The sequence below is a fragment of the Ursus maritimus genome, unplaced genomic scaffold (genome assembly GCF_017311325.1).
Source record: "Ursus maritimus isolate PB19 unplaced genomic scaffold, ASM1731132v1 scaffold_26, whole genome shotgun sequence".
Taxonomy (NCBI): Eukaryota; Metazoa; Chordata; class Mammalia; order Carnivora; family Ursidae; genus Ursus; species Ursus maritimus.
The window spans coordinates 38,791,837-38,813,563 of NW_024425119.1; the positions used below are offsets into that span (position 1 = coordinate 38,791,837).

The window sequence follows — 21,727 nt, forward strand, 5'->3', positions numbered from 1 at the left end:
TGCACTATCCCTGTGTTGATGTGTTAGTCTCCTGTTCTTGGAGATCCACAGTACCCTGCTCTAATTTAAAGGCTGGGAGAAGGTACAGTGAGTGCTTGTAGATCCTTCCAATTCTGAGCTGTGATTGTGGAGATAAACTTCCTCTTGCTCTGTAGTGGAGATACATAAAGGGTCAACCTTGGGCAAAAGGAAACCTAGCTCAGTGGTTAATAACTCAGGCCTTTGAATTAAGTAGAGTCGGGTATGAATCCACACTCTACCTCCCACTGCTGTATGACTACTTATGTCATTATGTTATATGTCCTTCACACCTTGACCCTAACCTACCTTTTCTAGTCTAATCTCCTGCCACTTCCCTTCTCATTTATTTTCCACTCCCTAACAGTTGTGTTTTAAACAAATGGAACTACCTAGGAGCTTGTTGGAAAGGTAAAACCTCTGCCCTCATCCCAGACCTAATATACTGGAATCAGTACTTTATGAAGTACACATTAAAGTTTAAGAAGCACTGGACTAATCTATTTCCTGGCACTTTTATTCCTGGAAGAAACTATGTCGCAGTCCAGCCTGTGACTGCCAAGTATATGTGAATGTCTTTTAGAAGAGGTATGATATGCTTTTGCAATTTGAAGTATTCTTTGAATAATTCCCAACTAAATTGTGTCCAAAATAAGAAGTCCTTGAGTAACTAGTTTCCTTGGTCCCCTTCATTTTCAACCCTTTGAGAGTCATCCTGCTCCTTTCTCCTGATTTCCTGGGAATTTCCTTTGAATCCAGAGAAATCCTTCTCACCAGACAGAAGCTTACACAGACTCAATTAAATACCTGCTGTGTATAATGAAGAATAGTATTAGACGCAGCAGGGGCCATAGAAATTCAAAGGCTATTTGGCTCTCGGGAAACTTTTTATTTAGTTGGAAAGGCATAAACATTCAGAGTAAAATTAATTTTATGCCGTATATTTGGGTAGTCCTTTGTCATCTACCGTCACCTCTTCTGAACCACTCCAATAATTCTGGGATGTTGGTAGGAAGGAATCATTAGCCTTTTTTTTTTTAAATAAAAAAGTCATATCCAAAGATATGGAGGGATTTATCAATGCCATACGGCTGTTAAAGAGCTGGGGTATGTGTCCATGTGTTCCAGCTCTAAGTCCAGGGTGTTTTCTTTTTAAAACTATTGTGCTGCATTATACTTTCTAGTACCAGATTAATTTAAAATAAAGAAAATACAGTATAGGATTGCAAAAGTTTAATGCGGTAGTTAAAAGGAGAGAAATCATTTGAAAGAGTGAAGGGGCTTCAGTGAAGGAAGGATTTAGCAGGACTTTCAAAGATGAGCAGAATATATCTGGACACAGAAAGGGGGTGAGGGACAAGAGGCAGAAAAACAAAGTCTGGTGAAAGAATAATGTTTAGACCAGAGTTCTTGGTCTATTTGGAAACTGGATTTTTTCAGTCCAACTGAATGAGGCGTCTAAATTTCCCAGGTGTGGGAATTATTGTTGAGGGTAGAAGGACCACAGTGGTTCCTTCTTCCTTCATATTCTTGCACAGAATCCACCGTGTAGAGAGTCAGGGAGACATAACTATAGATCTCCAGCTGGTGGGACCTAAAGGTGGGAGCTTCTAGGTCGGGTTTTGTTTGATCGACTACCACATTTACTTTTTAAAGGCATTGTATTGTAGATAGTCAGGAACAGCTTCTTTCACCTTACGGACATGTGGGGAGATGGTGTTGAGGACCACAGAAAAATAGTGAACTTCAGAAAGTGGTTGAGATCAAGGTCAATGAGAAGTGGAAGCATTATAAGGACAGGGAACAAACCCCGGAGATTATAAAGGTGATTCTTAGGGGTGCACAGGAGCCGACATCGGGATTGGTTTAGACCTAGGAGGAAGTAGAGTCTGATTGGACCACCTACCTGGGTGGGATCTGGCAGCTCCCCAACTAGGACCTGAAAGTCTAGGCGGGGCCTACCATTGTGACGTGGTCCAGCCAGCCTCAGCTTAAGCTCACACCTTGGTGGGGGAGGCCCAAAGCAGTGGCCCCGCAGAAGCGGGAGCGGGGCCATGGCTGAAGTGGCTGGGCCCACTGGTGAATCCAAAGGCACTGAAGTTAAAACCCAGCAGGCCACGGAAAAAGCCCTTATGGCACCACCGAGGCGGGGCCCGCGCTCGGTGCTCAAAGTGTCCCAGCTGTTGCTCCGAGCCATCACTGTGCACAAAGGGCTGACTCTTGCCACTCTCAAGAAGGAGCTTGGAAATGCTGGCTACGAAGTGCGCAGGAAGGGCTGCCGCCACTCGGGCGAAGCACCCAGGTCTGATGTTAAGGGCACGCTTCTCCGGGTTAGCGGCAGCGATGCCTCTGGCTACTTCAGGATCTGGAAGATTCCGAAGCCGAAGAGAAAGCCAGGACGCCCGAGGTTGGAGGAGGGCGTGCGCTCTTCGAAGAGGGCCCTTCCTGGGCTGCGGAGCCCACGGAGGCGCTGCACGCATCGCAGGGCGGCCAAGAAGGCCAGGGAAGTATGGAGACGCAGCACAAAGGCAAACACAAGGGTGAGGAAGATAAGGCCAAGAGCCAAGGACTCGGTGCGTTCCAGAGCCAGGGAGGAAGTGAGGGCCAAGGTGATGGACGAGGGGAGAGGACGGACCATGAAGGAAGACATCAGGCCTAGGACCCGAGAGGAGAAGAAGAGGCCAGGCCTGAAGCCCAGGGAAGAGAAGAAGCAGGACCTGGTGAAGCCAGTAAAACGCACCATCCAGAAGACAGCCTTGGTTAAAACTGACCGAAATTCTAGCAGTCAGGGGAAGATTCATGACCCAAGGGCTGCTCGCACAAAGACTTCCACTAAATCGGAAAGTCTTCGGAATGCAGCCAGGCATCCGTAGTGTGGGAGCAATTTCCCTTCCTCCAGGCACAGATGCCTTTCCCCATAGGCTCAAATGAGAGCAGCTCTCACACGCTGAAGTGGACAAAAGTATATACAAGACCTTTCCACTACATTGTGTCCGTTTCCTCTTTGCCGCACCTGGAAGGGTAAGGGTGGGTTGAGGGGAGACCTATAGCAGGGGCATATGGGATAAAGAGTCAAAAAGATGTTGAGATTCTGTTCCTGCTTCAGGCCCCAGGACAATGCCTTTCAGAAGGAAAAAAGAAAACAGAAGCAGTGCGGCAACTTGGGAGGATTAGACAGAAGTGTTGAATTAACGTTAGATACCCAATCAAATCCAAATTGAGTTTTGGGGAAAAGGGCATGTAAAGAGAAAAGTGGGAGAGTAGACAACTTTAAGTTAAGTGGTCCCACTGATCCAAAGTGTTCTTAACTGAAATTCCCTTTAGGAAAAAGGCCCTTCTCCCAAAGTTGATTGTAATGGGTCTGTGGTTTTCGCAAGACTTGATAATAATATAATATATATAATAATATTTTAACTGGAAAACATTCCTATGATGTCAAGCTTCAGTTAAATGAGAGTGTGTGAAAGCATCTAGCACAGGGCTTGTGATGATGTGATAATGTGCTATAGCAGGAAACTATACTGGAGCACTACTTAATGAGACCAGGATTCTAGTCAAAGTTCTGCCACTCTGACCTTGGCTGAGTTGTTACTTAACTGTTTATAGTCTTGGTTTCCTTCTCTGCAAGAAAAGGTTGGGATAGGGCTAGGATGGTTTTAGGTGATTTTAAGTGTTAGTAAAACAAGAAGGACTTAAAATATCATGACATAGGCTTTGTTTGACCAAATGCAGTGAGGGAATTTTCAACTGGGAAAATACTAACTCCTAGAGAGGAAATTATTAAGATTTATAGAATGCATATCAGAAATATAAGGAGACGGGAAGGCTAACTAATGAATAGGTAGGTCTTTTGCTTTTCTTAAAAAACATGTATTGAGCACCATATATCAAATATAGAGTAAATGTATGATTTCTTTTAGTTCTGAATGCAGAGATTAAGAACAGCATGGGAATAGTTCTCGTGCTATAGGTCATGACAGGACACAGAAATGGTTCCTAGGGAAGTAAAAACATCAGAGTAGCTGGTTCAGGGAAATGACTTGCTGTTTCCAGCTGAAGCCAAAGGAGTAGGGAAAAGGGAAGGACTGGGAAGGTGCTTTTCATTCTTGTAAAGAGGTGAGACTGATGGTGGGAGGTGGGAATGTGTTGGTCAACCTGGGGAGCTTTTTCAGTGTACCTGACCAAGCTTTTCCCAAGAGTCTGATATCTTCTACAAAGGGGAACAGGGTACATGTATTTACACAGACACAGAAAGGAAGGAATGATGGGAGGCAGGAATGAGAATCACTGCTTTAAACCTATGCAAAACTACTAGCAAAATGCTAGCCATGCATCTCATCTATAGATGATCTGAACTTCGAAACTTCCCCCTGCTGAAATTAGGTTCACTGTGCACTTGAATTGTCTGTGAGTAGCAGAATGAAGCAGAGTAAGAGAATAGGGAGCCATCTGAAAAAAGGTAGTGGGAAATATTGTCTATTGAGCACAATTAGAACAAAGTTAATCAGAGGTCTTTATGATAGCCAGATGTATTGCCCCTTTATAGTCCTGGGAGGTTTTTACCTAAAGAATCAGATTTCCTAGAACTAGAAGCCTTTTCTCCTAAGATGGGATGGGAAGGACACTGGCAAAAATTTTTCTAGCTTTCCTAAGAATCATCACAGTTCTATTTGTATTGTGATGATTTCTTCATTTAAGCAAACTTCCATTAATTCAGTCAGTAAATTTGGCAGATTTATTAAGTGTCAGACCCTGACCGTATATAGCTAACTGTTCACTTCAGATTATTTTTCATTGGTAAATTTTAGGGTGGCTATGCTCCAGTGAAATACAAGAAATGACTTTAGCTCATTGGCAAGCTATCCACATCGTCTAGATCATAATGCTATGGGTACTTCTGTGAAAGGAATTCCCAAGAATAGTTAATCTCATCCCAAGTATTCACTAATGACTAAATGCCTGCAAAATTCTGGGCACTTTGCTGAATGAAGATGGATAAAGCATAATCCCCACTTTTCACTGCTCACATTCTAGTGTCATATTTGGGTATTTAACTTTAGCCAGAGCAAATGGAACATCCCTGACCTCAATTCTTTGCTTCCTTTTACCTCAAGTGCTTCGTGTGATGATGATCAGAAGATTGTTGGACTTTCGAGTTGTAATAAAGTTTAGATGCCCTCTAGCATCAGATATTCTGTGGTTGTTGATAAACAGTTAACAGAAATACAAATGGCCTTTAAAAATATGAAAAAGGTACAATTTTACTCATAAGGGAGATGCACATTAAAACAATAAGATAACATTTTTTTAATCAATTCAAAGATTACTCTATTGGTGAGGCTGTGGGAGATCAGGCACTCACACACAGTGCTAGTGAGAGCGTAAATGGAAGGAATCTGTCTTTCATAATTACAAATGCAAATATCCTTTGACCCAGCAGAACCACTTTATCTTTTAGATGTAAATGCATTTGTGAAAACACTTCTGTCCAAGGTATTCAGTGCAGCACTGCAGTAACAAAACAGAAAAGGAAATAATCTAAATGTTACTAGGGGACTGGTTAAACTGAAGCTTCCATACAGTGAAACTGCACTCAGCTGTAAAAAAAAAAAAAAAAAAAAAAAAAAAATTCTCTACGTATTATTACGACAAGCACCCAAAGATATATTAGGTGACATTAAGTATACCATACAACCTTTTGTGTAAAATGAAGGAAAATATACCTCTTTGTAATTATATAAAATTCTGGAGAGATATACACAAAAAACCTAACTGGTTCTCTACTGGGAGGGGAAGGTGATGGGAATTGTAGAGGGTACATAGAAATAAGACTCTTTTACTATCTCCTTTTTTGTATTTGTTTTCAGAATCAATGTAAATTGTAACTTGTTCAAAAATAAGGTAAAAAATTCCATGCAATTGTCAGTTACAGCTTTTTCATTTATAAGGTGGTTTGTACTTTTGCTTTTCTTAAAGCGTGCTTTATTTCATTTCATTTTCACCTCTCAGTCTCTTCGATCTTAAGTGAAAAAGCTAATGTTTGGAAAATGTGCACTTTAGAAATTGACTTTTGACTGTGAATTCCAGTGCCTTCTTGTCTACAGTTATCCATGCCGAAGGGGGCCTCGTCATCCACTCAGTAACTCTCTGAGACATCTTTTCTATGTAGGTAAAGGTCAGGAGTTAGAATTCATTTCTACAGTGAGTGTTTAAAAGTTTGAGGTTTCTTGTGGGGGAGGGCGTTTCAAACACATTGCAGGGTGTGTTTTCTGAGCATGCAAATATCTCCATTTGTCAGTGATCTCAAAGCAGTAGCTCTCTCCTGTCCCCCCTCCTCTGGGGAGCTCTGTGATGATATGGCTATGAGGTTGGGCTGGAGATCACTCCAGCCACAACCTAAATGCCTAGCAAGGACAGGAAGACATTCTGGGAATAAATATAGGGGCACCATGTCAGAAAAGGAGCTTTAAAAAGAAAAAAAGCCAAAGGATTTGGAAGAGAGGAACTAAAGACTGAGGGGATGTCAGCCTGAAGCACTGGATGGGGCTGGGAAAGGCACTGATAGAAGGGAGCAAGGAGAGGAAGTCAGGATTTCAATAGACTCCACTGGAGATAGCAGAGAGAACGGGGGTGGTGGGAATGCAAGCTGGTGTAGCCACTCCGGAAAACAGTATGGGGGTTCCTCAAAAAGTTGAAAATAGAGCTACCCTACAACCCAGCAATTGCACTGCTGGGTATTTACCCCAAAGATACAAATGCAGTGATCCAAAGGGGCACCTGCACCCCAATGCTTATAGCAGCAATGTCCACAATAGCCAAACTGTAGAAAGAGCCCAGATGTCCATCAACAGATGAATGGATAAAAAAGATGTGGTACACACACACACACACACACAAACACACACACACACTGGAATACTACTCAGCCATCAAAAAAATGAAATCTTGCCATTTGCAACGATGTGGATGGAACTAGAGAGTATTATGCTAAGAGAAACAAGTCAATCAGATAAGACAATTATCATGTGATCTACTCACATGGAATTTAAGAAACAAACAGAGGATCATAGGGGAAGAGAGGAAAGAATAAGACAAAATCAGAGAGGGAAACCAACCATAAGAGACTCTTAATCATAGGAAACAAACAGAGTTACTGGAGGAGAGTGGGGTGAGCGGATGGGGGAACTGGGTGATGGACATTAGGGAGGGTATGTGATGTAATGAGCACTGGGTGTTGTATGCAACTGATGAATAACTGACCTCTACCTCTGAAACTAATAATACACTGTATGTTAATTAACTGATAAAGAAAAAAATAAAAATAAAAAAGAGAGAGAACACAGCTGTGTTACTCCTCCCCCTTTTTGGTTAGGAGAAAGACCAGACTTGGCAAGAGTATTACTCCAGGTGACTGAGGGAAGTAAGAGTGAACACGAGAAAACAGGGAAATCCGAAGCACCGAGATAGGTGCCAGAATAGGCTGGTTGGTGCTCAGGGAGCTGTAGAGCTGGATCATCCCCTGAACAGTAGGCTCAAAGCTCCATTAGGGCATCGCCCATGGAGGAAGAGCAAAGACTTTGGGTTGCACTCAAGGCCTCTTCCCCACACCCCATGAAGCTCCACAGGTGGGAGGCTGTGTCAGTGGAATGGAGGCCGGCAGTTTCCACGCCAGCTTCCCATGTTTTCGCCCACGCTATTTTTTTTTTCTCTTACCTTATTCTTCTGATACCCTCTGCTATATGCCCATCCTCTTTACCCACAAAGGTGAGTATGTCTGGTGGACCCAGCTCCTGCCCAACCCCATCTGTGTGTGCCTCCTGTGGCTCCCCCCACATCTATGATTATTGTAAATTTGCCTAGGGGGTCAAGTCACAGTCATCACCGTCACCTCAGTCCCTGGACTTGGCTTTCCACTCTAAGGAACTCCCAAGAGCAGGGTCAGCACTTGAATGACCCCGAGATGGAGGGCCTCCTTAAATTTGCTCCCAAGGCCCTTACCTGCCTAACCTTGGGCCCAGTCCTGCTCAGCACTCCGCTTCCCTGATCTCCAGGTTGGGTTAAGACCAGCTAACTGGGGAGGGACATCTGGAAGCCAGGACACCAAGAGGGAAATGGGGAGGCCTAACTTGTGGCATCTCAAGGTTTTTTGAGAGGGGCAGTGAAGGGACTCATGCATAGCTGTGTAACTCCCCCCAGACCTGTCTGGTGTCCCCACTCTGTTACAGCCTTTTGATCACCAAAGAGCTGAGAATGGAGGAAAGAGGAGAGGTGAGGACTGAGAAAGGAAATCAGTGATACAGCCAATACGACCTTTATTCAACTGACAGGGACCACAGGAACATATTAGAGACCCTAAGGTTACAGACAAAGGTCCCTAGTGGGTAACCCATGGGAAATTCACAGTCCATCAGAGGGAACCAAGTCAGACAACAGCTAGAAATCTGGCAGGCACAGAGCAGTTGGGCTGGACAGCAAGTGGGCATACACCTCCAAAGCTTCCTGTATGAGGGTGCCATGGTGACAGTATTGTGAGGCATGGCAGGAAAGTGGTGTCAGGGAAGGGCTCGGCTGAGGAACATGTTGAGTACAGGGACTGTGGTCACACTTGATCTCCCAGGCCTGGAACAGCCAGTGCCTGGCACATAGTAAGCTGGCCAAAAATGGCTTGTAGACTTGAGACTGATTCTCAGAAACCACAAGAGACAGGAAGGGACTGAGTGAATCAAAATAGCAAAAAGTAGAAATCCGCTTTGGAAGCTACATCAAGGGAAAAAGAGCCTGCAGGGGATGGAGTACAGGGCCTGGACTTGGCAGTGTAGACACCCCTTGGCAGGTTAGGATATGTGAGGAAGGGAGAGAGAGGGAGAGAGGGAGAGAAGGAGAGAGAAAGAGAGAGAGAGAGAGAGAGAGAGAGAGAGAGAGGGAGAGAAAGTGATGCAGGGTGGTGAGATGGCAGCTGAGCTGCTAGAGCCAAGCCAAGGATTTGAGAGAAGAAAGTGGGAAGTATGAGTAATTGACCCTGCTTCATAGGCTTAAAGCTGACAAACTGGACAACAGGCAGAGGGATGGGGGGGCTCTTGATGGAAAGGAATTGGCTAGAAGTTTGAAGACAGTTAACTATGATGGAAAGAGAAGGACAGGGAGTAGAAGAACAAATACCCTTGGGAAGGTGAGGCATTCCCCTGGCAAAACAAACAACAAAAAAACCCCAAACCAAACCAACAGAAAAAGAGCAGTGGGAGCGAAGAGTAGAGAAGGAGCTCCATTTATTGGGAAAATGGAGGCAGTGACTGGAAAGGCAAGAGAGAGAGACCCTGAGGCCTGGAGTTGAAGAAAACTATAGCCAAGTGTCTCCATCTTGGGGAGAGGGGCTGATCACCTCCCCAGAATCCAACCTTTTGATCTTGGGAGAGCCCCACAGGGGTGGTGGGTTTGCAATGGTCAGTTCAGTCTGTCCTTGTGGGTTTGGTTAGGAGAGGAGCTAGAGGAGGTAATGGGACCAGGGCCTACAAGACAGGTCCCTTCCTATAGCCTAAATTGGACAGCGTCTTCAAAGCAGGAAATGTATTTTTGACATAGGTGCCATGGCTTAATTGATTACAACTCTACCTGGTAGAGTCTGGGTTCAAATCTCGCCTGTGTCACATATTACGAAATGAGCCTGGTTCTTTCTTGTGTCCTGGGGGCTCTCCGATGGTTCCGTTGTCCTTGCCGCCAGGGTAGGCCAAATCGTGGTTTGGAATCCCTTGCATGGTACCTCATTGATCTCCAATGCAATTGTGAGGTTGGAAAACTTCCTTAAGGGCTTGGGAGGGCTGGCCTTACTCTCTATCCTGAGCTAAATGTTCACCTTGCATGCCTCCAGGCCAACTTATTAGGCCAGGAGAAGGACCAGGTAACCAGCAAAGGAGGAGCATTTCTTTGGATGCTGGTTTTTCAGTTTTACATTGGATTTCCCTTCTTTGAGGTGTCTGCTCCTTTTTGTCCTTTCAGATTTCCGGACCCATGAACCCTCAGTGTCCATTGTAGAACCTCTAGCCCCAGTCAGTCACAACAGTTTGGTAGTGGCCCCACCACAGGTTCTAAAATTGTTGACTAACCCAGTCCTTTCACTGATTTAAGGGTGAGGACTCAATTAAACCAGAACTGAGGAGAAACTAGCCTTGAGGGATTGCAGAAAATAAATCTGACAACAGGGTGTAAAGATTCCCCTCTCTCCTCATTTGAAGGTGAGGTACCACCGACTGAAGTGAAATTTGAATCTCCTGGCCAATGATTCTCAAACTTTAGCATACATCAGATATTCTGGGAGGCGGTGAAGACTGATTGCTGGGCTCCACTCCCAGAGTTCTGATTCAATTTGTCTGGGGTGGAGCCTGAGAATTTGCATTTCTAAAACAAGTTCCCACATGATGTTGATGCCGCTGATTCAGAGACCACATTTTGAGACCCAAGACCTAATATAGCACTCCAGGGAATAGAAGGAAATTTTGCCGGGTCAGGATTTCTAAGGGGTCTAAGGGAATAGATTTCACCTTTCTGTTACTGCCCAGCCCCACTCATCTCCGCCCAGTGCACTCATCTGAACAGAGATGGAAAGAACATGTCTTCTGGCATCTCTGGTTCTGAGTCAGGACTCACCTTGCCCTTGATGGAACTAAGGAAACAGTGGTTTGAGTGCAGGAGTGCAGGAAAGGAAAGGATTTTGTCACAAATTATCACCCCTTCAGCTCCCTGAAGGCATAGCATCACTTTGACAAGGGAAGACTTTTGCCTTCCACTTGCACATCAGTGTTAAGGCTTAAAATGTAAATAACTCCGGGAAAAGCTAACACTTTGAGTTATATTCTCCAGTGTAAGAGATTCTTTGCAGACATACTTTGATGGGGTGCAAAGGGGAGGATATTTGGGCCCTGAACAGGGTAGAGGCACCACAGTAGGAAAAGGTGACAGGTTCCTAAAGATGGATTTCCCCATTTTACATTTGCCCAGAGAGAACACAGAGACAGGTTTTTTTTATTTAAAGGGGATAGGGTGGACACATGGCAAAGCCAGTTAGGAGAAAGATGGGAGTTTGAAGCTGATTCCCTGTGGGAAAAATCATTCAAATCTATTCACCCATCTGATGGCTGCTGCTTATTTTATTTTTCGTCCAAGAGAAGTGGTGTTGGACCGAGGTAGAGAAGACAGTGGTATACCAGAAATGACCTAAAGGGATGTCCTTTCTGCAGAAAGCTCTTAGACTCCATCATGCCTTTCATTTGTGTGCTATGACTGCACCCACACTTTGGGGGCTTCACTTGCTATCCTTACAATTACTAACAGATCAACTGCTGGAGGTTAACATTTGGTTATTAAGATGTGTAATCTGATAGTACAGAGTCACCTCCCATCAGTCTTTAAAACAAGGTTTGTGAGGAGCTCCATTTGTCAGCATGTCATCTTTTTAAAAAACAAAACAAAACATAGAATAGAATGTCAGTAATACTCTTCTAGTCATTAAAGACTAGACTCTGTCTTTATACCCTGTTGCCTCTGATATCTTAGTCCTTAAAATATTTAGTGATCCTTGCCTTGTAATTTTTGACACAAATATATAAATGACCGTATTGGGTCAGGGCAACTCCCTATGACCCCAGTTTAGTGACTCCATGGATGGGCTCTGAACCTGCTAAATGTGTATATAAAACAGAGTAAATTGCTAATGTCTGTTTTTCTCAAAAGTGAGTTTCTGGTTTTTATCAGAGTCTCATAAGGGTCTGTGGTCTTAAAACAGGTTCTGAACCATTGCTTACATAGAGCTGATCTGTATTAATGAATGAGGCATAGTGAGAGGGTAAAAGAAATGGCATAGTCCGGTTTTACCACTGGAATCCAATACTCTCTTATACCCTGGGGTATCTCCTAATACTAATTCTAAAATGCTTCTGTCTCTGAGGACCTTACAAAGGGCTGGCCATTTTGCTCTATTTGTAAGAACATAAGCAAGAGAAGTGCATTCCAGGCAAAGAAGGAAGGCTGTTCTGAGTGGCGGAATGGAGGTGGGGGCTGCGTTGCTCAAGTCATATCCACTCTAAGAAACCCAGTCAACAAAATGATCCTATTTTCAGCTCCATTTGGGTCCAGAATTCTGAGGAGCTGTGATTCACCCAGTTTTTCCTAAGCAAATGGGGGACAATCACTAAACTAGATTGTTGCAGCTTACTTCCTCTTGCCTCTCTGGTTAATTACATCAATTGTGGTTGAGAAATAAATGTGTTAAGGAAAAACCAGAATCTAAGCATTAAAGAGAAATTATCCCACTTTCATCTGCTTTGCTCCTTTCTCTTCCTAACCCCAAACTGCTCTTACATACAAGATTATTTTTAAATTATAAGATTGGTATTAACACATTATCAATAAAGCAAAACAATGAGCAACTCATCAACCAACAGATGCTAGAATAATTATGCAAGTCGTGGAGTTAAGAGCCTTAGTGTGGATAGCTTCCCAGAATTGGGAAGAAAAACCAATGCACTACAGCTCCTCCCCCCACCCCATCAGCTGAAAAGCTAAACCATAGCCATTTTCCCTAAAGTTCTGTTTCTGGGAGAATGAGATCCTCAACAAAAACTGTCTCCTTGATGAGGCAATCAAGGTCAAATAAGAGTGATGACAACAACCTGCAAGCACTGATTCCTGCCCTAATTTCCCAGCACTAAAACAAGACAAAGAAACCCACTCAGCACAAAGCTTCTATATGCACCTTACTTGAAATCAACAAGAAACAGCTCACCTTACTGAGGATGTGTCTTTCTCTCTCCTTCCAGGCAAAAAGAATCTGTGGCCCAGAGATTCAGACCTAGATATATATATATATCCACAGTTGTCTTGATCTCGGTAATACCAGGGAAGGCTTTATACCTGAACTCTCACAACTTAACCCATCACTTAACCCCTTCCATGAGGGCTCCCTTAATCGCTCAGTTTACTTCCTATCTTGAAACAAAACAAAAAATCCCATACAATCCCTACTACCCTCACCCCCAGAAAACAGCCCCTAGAAAATCTAGCTTGTACAGTTTGCACTTTGCATGCTCTCTTCAAAGACCCTGCACACAGATACACATAGACACAAAAAGACACAGTCAAGAGGAGAGGGGTCTGTTCAAGGGGATAAAGTTTTTTCTTCTTGTGTGGGCTTGGGTTCCTTGGGGGGTATAAGTCCATCTCTTAGCATTGTAGCGTGATCTCTCAGCTGGATATATGTATGAGGTGAAGGAAGGGAGTCAAAATAAGAGGGTGAAAAGGTTTTTGTTTCCATTTTTCTGTAAGTGGGGGTTAAGAGGTGTGGATGTATATTTGGATGATCAGGGTAAGGGTGATGGACCCACACAGGAATGAGGTCTGCCCCTCAGCTTTCATTTGGATAAAAAAAGGGGACTCTGGGTGCCTGATCACTATCTCTTTCCTGTTTCCACATTACTCTCTAACCCAGGGTTCGCCAGTGTGTTTCATGGAGTCACCAGTTCTGTGGGATGTGAGATAGAAAGGATACTGAGGTCAAATACATTTAGGAAACACTGCATTAAAAGAGGCTTAACAATTCTCTGTACGCATAAGTTCTCAGAGTCTTCAATATGCTAATATGGTCTTTCTCTCTATATACAGAGAGGATATAATAGTTGTATAAAAAGGTGTTCCTCAAATATTTAACTGGTATGGCACAGGCTCCAACCACTTAGAATGGACCTCAGCCATAAACTGCTGATTCTCAAGTGGTACCCTTGAGATGGGCTAGGGCTGAATATCAGTCCATGCAGTAAGCACTGTTTCCTAAAAGTTTTGCCCAAAGAACTCCATTTTATGTGGTATCTCACGGAACTGGTGAGAAATGTCTGGCCAATGTTAGAACCTCATCTTTCTAGGGATGGAGCCAGGGCTCATGATTCTGGCCACTGGGGTGCAGGAGAGGGGCAGTTCTGGTAGAGGCTCCTGGTAGCACCAGCTGCTGATAGACGTGACTACAACTGCAGCAGAAACAGATTTCAAAAGACAGATGTCCCTCTGTCCCAGCTGCTCCGGGGACTTTGTCCCTGGTGGGTCAGCAGGTGCCTGTCCAGGTGATGTTTACGGCCAAAGCTCTTTTCACAGCGAGGGCACTGGAAGGGTTTCTCCCCAGTATGGGTCAGCCAGTGTCTCACCAGGTGGTGCCGTCGGCCAAAGCTCTTCCCACACTCAGTGCACACATGGCACTTTGGCACTGGTGGGGCACGCTGCCGTTTCCTAGCCCCTGGGCTCTCTCCAACCTCTTGGCCCTTGCAGGATTTGCCTTCCGCATGCACTCTCTGGTGGCTGGCCAGATGGGAGTTGCATCGGAAATTCTTGCCACACTCTGAGCACCTGCTGGGCTTGTCATGTAGGTGGGTTTTCTGGTGCCGGATCAGGTGATGTCTTCGCCCGAAGCTCTTTTCACACTTGAGGCAGCTGTAGGGCCGCTCCCCAGTGTGTGTTTGCTGGTGCCTGGCAAGATGGGAGCCCCACACAAACTGTTTCCCACATTGGGGGCATGTGTGTGGTCTTAACAGGGAATCCATCTCTGTGCTACATAGAAGATTTGAGAAGCTATCTTCCTGAAGAAAAGGTGGGCCCAGGAGCATTCCTCTGGAGCCCCTGGGCATGGAATCCCAGCTCTCATCCTGTTCTGGGTTCCAGAGAACAGTATCTTCAGACACACTAGATAACATTCGGGGAGGTTCTGCTTCTAGTTCAAGGGTATCACCCTCGTGCTCACTTCCATCTCCTGTGGAGAAGGGAAAATACCAACCCCAAGAGGGGAGTCACAAGAGAGTACTCCGGGACCCAAGTCACAGGTGAGGTTGTCTTATTCCTGTTAGGGCCTAAACCTCACCCCACAGAGGCTGGGAGAACAGACTTTAAGGTTGTACAAGATAGCGCAAGAGGTGTAGAAGTTAAAAACCTCGGCTTAGGTGGCAAATTACCCAATTTTGAATTTCAGCTTTCCCACTTAACTTTTGTAAGCCTCTATTTCCTCTTCTGTAAAATAGGAATAATTATAAGATAGATAGTATAATATCTGCACATAGTGAGCACTTAGTAAATGGTCTATGCTATTGTTGTTATTTATTTATTTATTTATTTATTTATTTATTTATTTATTACAATTACTTCCATCTTCCTGCCTAAGCATAGACGGGGAGAGTTAAGAAATGTGCTGCAATCCTTACTGGCTAAGTGAGCACCTGTCAGCAATACTAGAGACACTCTGGAAAGCATCTCCACAATGGGTGGGAGGTTGAACAATAACATCAACAACAAACATTTATTGAGTGCTTATTATGTGCCTGGTACTGTTCTACTCTGTTAACATATTTAAGTCTCACAATAATTTACCGATGAGGAACCCAAACGGGTTAATTACTTTTCCAAGGTCCCCAGGTGTGGTCCTGGTTTCAAATCCACAAGGTTTGGTTCTAGAGCCTGCCTTCTAAACCTTTCTGCTACACTGTCTTGCCTTTGAAGAAAAAGATCTATAAACTTTTTGACTCTGTAACTCACTGAGCAGAGAAGGGGTTAGATGGACATGTAATGATGACACTCCAAGAGGGTTGAAAGCAGTGGCTGAAAGTCTATTCTAGGTGCTTACCTGTATATGTGACCCTCAGGATGTCCCTCTCCTCCAAGTCCTGGGGGTCAGGGACCCATTGTTCTTCCCCTCCTTCTAGTTGAGAAAGCATGTCCAGTTTGGGAATTGGAAATCCTGCCCATGGGAAAGGAAAACAGAGATGTCAGTGAGTTCAACTGTAATTCTCTATTTCTGAAAAAAAGCTGTTTCTAGATTACTCCTTGGAACTAGAGATAAAAGAAGGCCAGATACAGGCCTCTCTCCCATACCCATTTCTGTTAAGTCCCTCTTCTTTCTTTTAGAAAATCATATTCTCTTCTCTAGTGTGTCTGTTCCCTTCCACTCAAATTTCAAATACTTCCAGCCCAACTGTCCTTAACTTCACTTAATTAGCCCTACCACAGCTGTCCTACCCCCACTCCCATCTTACCCTAGATGGCTTGCTGATTTTCCAAGGACTCAGTTCTATCACTTAAATGTCCTTCTTTCTGCTTTGTAAGAACCTCCCCATTCCCAACCAAGAAGAGCCTAAAGTTCTCGTCTCCACAATTCAGCATTATTTTGCTGTTGTTTTAAAGAAACGATACCTCATTTCCATTCTCTTTGGATTAGCCCTAATGCTTTCTTTGGTGAAAGCTTTGACAGATTTCCAGCCAAGGAAAGAACCCTAGAGAGACACTATCCAATAGCTCTGGATGGTTCCATCCTCCCGGAGTATAATCTTTTAAAAGTGGCTAGGGAAGATCATGCTTACTTAGAGAGACCACGATCCCACAGTTTTCCTGCATGACATATTCTCCATAAAAGTCTGTCTGAGAAGGGTCCAGGCTCCGCCACTCCTCCTGAGAGAAGCACAATGACACATCCTTGATGGTCACCAGGCCCTGAAACAAAATGTAGCATTATCTGTTAGTAATTGTTCCTTAAGGAAAATGTGATCTTAGTAGAGGAGAGGGCATGAGAGCATCTAGAGAAAGAATTTCCCAGAGGCCCCTGGGTAAGGCATATAGTTTTGGTGAAAGATAAATGAGCAGAGGGGCAAAAGTATGGTCAGTGAGTGAGTGAGGATAATGTCTCTTGAGGAGTTTCCCACAGGGAGCATGGGAAGTTGATGAACCCATTGCTCCCTCTGTTTAGCTACAGGTGTCTGCCCAGTCTTTCTCACTTGCCGTATTCTTTTCATTGTAGAAATGGGGTACTAGCCTCTCCTTCCACCACTTGACCTTTCCTTTTCTATCAACACAAAATCATATAGATAAAACATTCTTTCTTGCCCTCCGCCCATCATGCTATATCCTTATCTTTTGAGACCACATAGTATAGTGGTTAGGATCCCAGATTCTTGAGCCAAATGACTCCTAGCTCTGCCACTTATTAGCAGTTTGTCCTGACACAAGCGCCTTAATCTCTTCCAACCCTATTTTCTCATCTGTAAAATGGGCATAATTGGGTTTCTCTCAGGATTAAATGGGTTAATATATATAAAGCATTCAGAGAACCGTAAGCATGGTAAACACTCTGGGAGTGTAGCTACTACTACTATTATTATCTTTCCATGGGTCTTCCATTGCCCTCTGAATATAAACCTATTTTCTCTCTCTGACTCTGCCCCTCTTTACATCTTTCTATCTTTTCTTTTCTATAAATGCTCCACTATCCACCCAGTCCTGCCTCTTTTATGTTCTTCCAAACTTCTTCAGGTCCTCTTTTCTTAATCTTTCCAGATTTTTTTTTAAGGACATTAATAAACTGTTCTTAAAATCTCTCTAGGGATGGCACAGCCATCCATTAAAACCAACTTAACCTCTAGGAATTCCCCCTTCTTGTCATGCCTCTACTCATTTTTTCAAGAGTATTATAAGTCCCTGGGAAAGGGAAAGAATCTGTTCAGTTGTAAGATGAAGATACCATTAGTGAACATGTGAGATAACAAATCACTAGGATGATGCTGAGGCTACAGAAAGGCAGCAATGATGAGACGCTGGGAGAGGCCAAGGGAAGCAGACAGCCTACCTGTGATCCTGCCGCAAGAAGTGCAGCTGCCATCTCCCAATCTCCAGTGCTCCCCTCCTGGGGAATGGCAGGAACCCAGGGAGCTGACTGAGCTGGAGAGAAGAGAGAGCAACCACTAGAAATGGACCATCCACCCTTTCCCGATAAGAGCCTGGGCTCCAGGTTAGAGGAGCTTAAGGGTCACATTTTCCCAGATCTATGCCCATTGGTAAAACTCAAATGCATACACATAGTGGAAGAGACCTTCACTCAAAATGTTCTGCAAGGGTTTTAGGTGGTTTTTAGTAGAGCTTTTATGTCAGCCATCTCTACTAGACTAGCTGTGGTTTGAATTTATATCATTTGAATATAATTTTCTTCTAGTAAAGTACATCTTACTGGGTGTGTTCTCAACAGTAATTGGAGTTGTTGTCCCTTTCTTTGTCTCCCACATTCAATACTACTAACCATGTACTTGTAGCATGTGGAGAGAGTGATCATGCAAGAAATGGGAGAAGCCCAGTTTTATGGTTTACAGAATCCAGGAACTCCTTATATTCCTGTGACCAGGGTCCAGGAATCCAGAAAGAATGGACTAGTCCTGGTACTGGTTATGGTACTCAAACACACATACACCCTCCAGGCTCTCACCCTTCTCCTGAAGGGATTGTGGCTCCTCTTCAAGGTCACAGCACAGGTGTTCCAGTGGCCCTGGTGCTGTTCTCCACGGTCCCTCTTCTTGGCTTCCCCTTTCCACCTGAGGCTCTGCTCCATCCAGCTGGACATTCATTGACTCCCATCCTGTCCCCAAGACTGCTGTCTGTTCTGAAAGCATTTTTGCTGCAAACCCAAATTGTGACCTGGAACAAATTCATTATCAGCTGTGCCCATTAAAAATGGAAAGGGGTGATATTCCTAAGGGAGTTATGGAGAACAGGGATAAAAAGATGAAACTGGATAAGAGGAGCTTGATGGCAGATGAACTTTAAAAGCTTGGTATGTTCCAATCAACTGAGCCTGGGCCAAGCTTCTTGGAGGAACTCAGAAATGAGCAGGTGCTAAACAGCAAAGTCACTAACAGTTATTTTGGGGACTTCATAGCAGAAACAGAATATCCCTGATGGCTGGAAGAACTTCATTAAAAAAAAAAAAAGCAATCCTGGAAATTCAAAAGCTTTCATTTAATTTCAACCACTGAAAATACAATAAAGTAAGCAATCTGGACACATGTAGGATGGGATATGCACTGATTTACACTCAACAAAAATGGGTATGATCACATATAAGATTTTCTGCCACAAATCCCATCTATTATTTCAGAAAGAAATGATTACTATAGGTAGAAGACTCAGCCAAAGGTGTATGCGTGTGTGTAAGGAACACACCCCTCCCTAATAAGACTGAACCAAATGACACCTCACTTAAGCCTCAAAAAAGAGACATAACCTGTTACTTTGATGCAGAAAATGAGAACTCATAATAAATGTGGTAGAAAGACCAATAACTCAGAAACCAGGTATACAACTCCAAAGCAACCCTAACAGACACGAGAAATTGTTGGTCAGTGAGGAGTTGATGTCTAATTGAGAAAAGTAAAAAAGAAGAGAAAGGGTTTGAACCAGAGTAGATACGGGGGAAATAGTTGATGCTAACATGACCTCAGTGTGTGAATTAATAATCCTGTGAGTTGAGACATAAGAAAGAACCTGAGATATAGGAAAAGAACCTGTCAGTTCTCATTAGAAAAATATATTCAGTTGTAAAGAAGGGTTTGAAGAAAAGAGAATATATTTCATCAGAAGAAACAAAAGTGGAGAAAGGGATGGGAAATATGGCCATTGGAGAAAAGTTAAAAACAACAGACATAGTTTTCTCCTGTCTAGGGAAAAAAGCTGATGAATGATGCTACAAAAAAAGAGAAATGGTTTGTAGCTCTGTATAGATCTATTCTCTTGATTGCAAGAGAAGAGATTTAAGTTAAAGATATTCTTTTTAAAAAATTTTTTACAGATTTTATTTATTTATTTTAGAGTGAGAGAGAGGGAGAGAGAAAGAGAGAAAGAGAGACAGAGAGAGAGAGAGAGCGTGCCAGCGCACAAGCAGGCAGAGGGAGAGGGAGAAGCTGAGCAGGGGCTCCATCCCAGAACCCTGGGATCATGATTTGAGCCCAAGGCAGATGCTTAACCAACTGAGCCATCCAGGCACCCCTAGAAAAAAACACTCTTAACGATAATCCTGTAGTGCACAGGACCAGGTTGTGGGCTTTTCTTTTCTCTGGACATCTTAGGAGTCAGAACAGGTCTCATGTGTTGTGACAAGGGCTTCCCTGACTTCTGGCAGAGAAACAGTCTATGAGACTCCACAGAGTCCTTTCTGCTTGGCAACATTTGTGTGTGTGTGTGTGTGTGTGTGTGTGTGTGTGTGTGTGATTATTATTCAGTACTCAAGCATTCAGAGCCAGTGAAAGGCTTCCAAAAACAGGTCAGAACCTTGGTTAACTATCCTGGCTCACTCCTATCCTTCAACAACATTTGCAAGAACCCACAAACCCAGGACAGGTAATGACAGATGTCAAGTTGTTTATTTTCTTGCCTATTTGTCTTTGACAAAAGAGGTAGGTGGCAACCCTAAGCCCAATGCACAGGAAGGGAACAAATTACCCTTTCATCTCAGAAGTCCAAAAAAGTCTCAGGGCCTCATGGGAGCATCCTGGACTGATTCCCAGCTTAGGAGGTTTCCTTTTCAGAGACTTCTCATGAGAAAGGAAAATTCCCAATAAAGCAATAAAGGGAAACTTCCATTTTAGCTCTCTCTTCTGAATTCCAGCCCTGTATTTGCCTGATTTTTAACATACAAGGCACTAATGCCCTCTCTTCACTGGAGGTCTTCTTTGTTTCTCAAGCTCCCTTTGAACATCTTCCCTCAGGGTTTACCTACAGCTAATACCTGGACACCTGTCTCAAACTGATCTCTCCATCTCCCAGCAGCACAGTCGCTTGATGGGAAGCCTTTTTCTGCAGAGCCTCCTGGGCTAGCTGTGAGCCTCTCCAGACCACTAACAGAAAACCTGTGGAAGTGCTGGCAAAAATCTCAGCAACAAGGGGGTGGGTCCTTATCCTCATACTGCATTTCCTAAGATGTGCACTCTCTCAGAGCCAGCACCTGGGCAGTTAAGGGTGTCAGCCCTAACCAGCTTTCTCCTGGCTCCAGGATCTTCCCAGGCCTACTGGAGTCTGGGTTCTAGGGCTTCCATTTCCCACTTTCCCTCACATATCCGAGGGTCTGGGCACCTGCTGAAGGAAGTTTTTGCAGCGGGCGCTGTTGGACAGGGAAAGGAGGGTGTAGCGAAAGGAGCAGCCCAAGGGCACAGGGACGAGTCGCGCTCTGTCAGAGAACCCTGCCCTCTGCCCCGGGTGGGGCATGGGCGGGACGGGCGTCTGCTCCGGAGTAAGGTTGCTTCTCCCCTTCTTCTTGTCACAGTGCCCCTGGAGAGGGTCAGATTTCAGAGAACCCGAGAGAGGCAGAGCTGGGGCAGGGGAAGTGAGGTCAGAAAACAGGTTTCCCGTGAACGGGGGCAAGAGCAAGTCAAGAGAAAGGAGCCACGGGGTAACCTGTGCGCGAGTGACAGCGGAGGGAACCCGCGCGGCCTGACAAGCGACGCCGGGGACCGGGAAGCCAGGGCGAGGGGCGGGCACAGAATGTCAGTGGGGCCGACCCCCCGGTGAAGGCAGCGACCCGGAGGCCGCGTCGATCCTCCTCCCCGCCCTGTGGGTGACTGGGCCCCCACTCGCCGCCCCGGGAAGCCTGGCGTCCCTCCCTCCAGCCGCGACTCCCTGAGGCCCGGCCCCACTCACCCCGGTCGGCTTGGCCTGCGGCCCGTGCCTCCCTCCTGGGCGCCGCCTGCCCCTCCCCTCCGCCCTCCGCTTCGTCGGAGCCGGCGGCCGCGGAGCCAGCGACGGGCGGAGACGGCGGCCGGGCGGGCGCGGGCGAGGCGGGCACGGCGGGCACAGGAAATCCCCGCCCGCTTCCGGGGCTCGGCGGCGGCGGCGGCGGCGGCGGCGGCGGCGGCGGCGTGGGGGTGGGGGAGGGGGC

General features: G+C 45.0%; 2 protein-coding genes across 2 annotated transcripts; one reads left to right on the forward strand and one right to left on the reverse strand.

Moving 5' to 3' along the window:
- Positions 1 to 1,988: 1,988 nt before the first annotated feature.
- Positions 1,989 to 6,748, forward strand: LOC103675602 (testis-specific H1 histone; the record flags this gene model as incomplete). The annotated part of the gene is made up of 1 exon (XM_008704723.2): positions 1,989 to 6,748. A coding segment is annotated over one exon (903 nt), but the record flags the coding sequence as incomplete, so codon positions are not given.
- Positions 6,749 to 8,313: 1,565 nt separating this feature from the next.
- On the reverse strand, positions 8,314 to 21,596 carry ZNF641 (zinc finger protein 641). Its single transcript, XM_040642389.1, has 6 exons — positions 21,490 to 21,596; positions 18,287 to 18,495; positions 17,657 to 17,748; positions 16,398 to 16,527; positions 15,665 to 15,778; positions 8,314 to 14,800 (listed from the first exon to the last, which is right to left on the reverse strand). The coding sequence occupies exons 2-6, from the start codon at positions 18,468 to 18,470 to the stop codon at positions 14,046 to 14,048; spliced, it is 1,275 nt and encodes a 424-aa protein (XP_040498323.1). The 5' UTR covers positions 18,471 to 18,495; positions 21,490 to 21,596; the 3' UTR covers positions 8,314 to 14,045.
- Between the last annotated feature and the right edge of the window lie 131 nt (positions 21,597 to 21,727).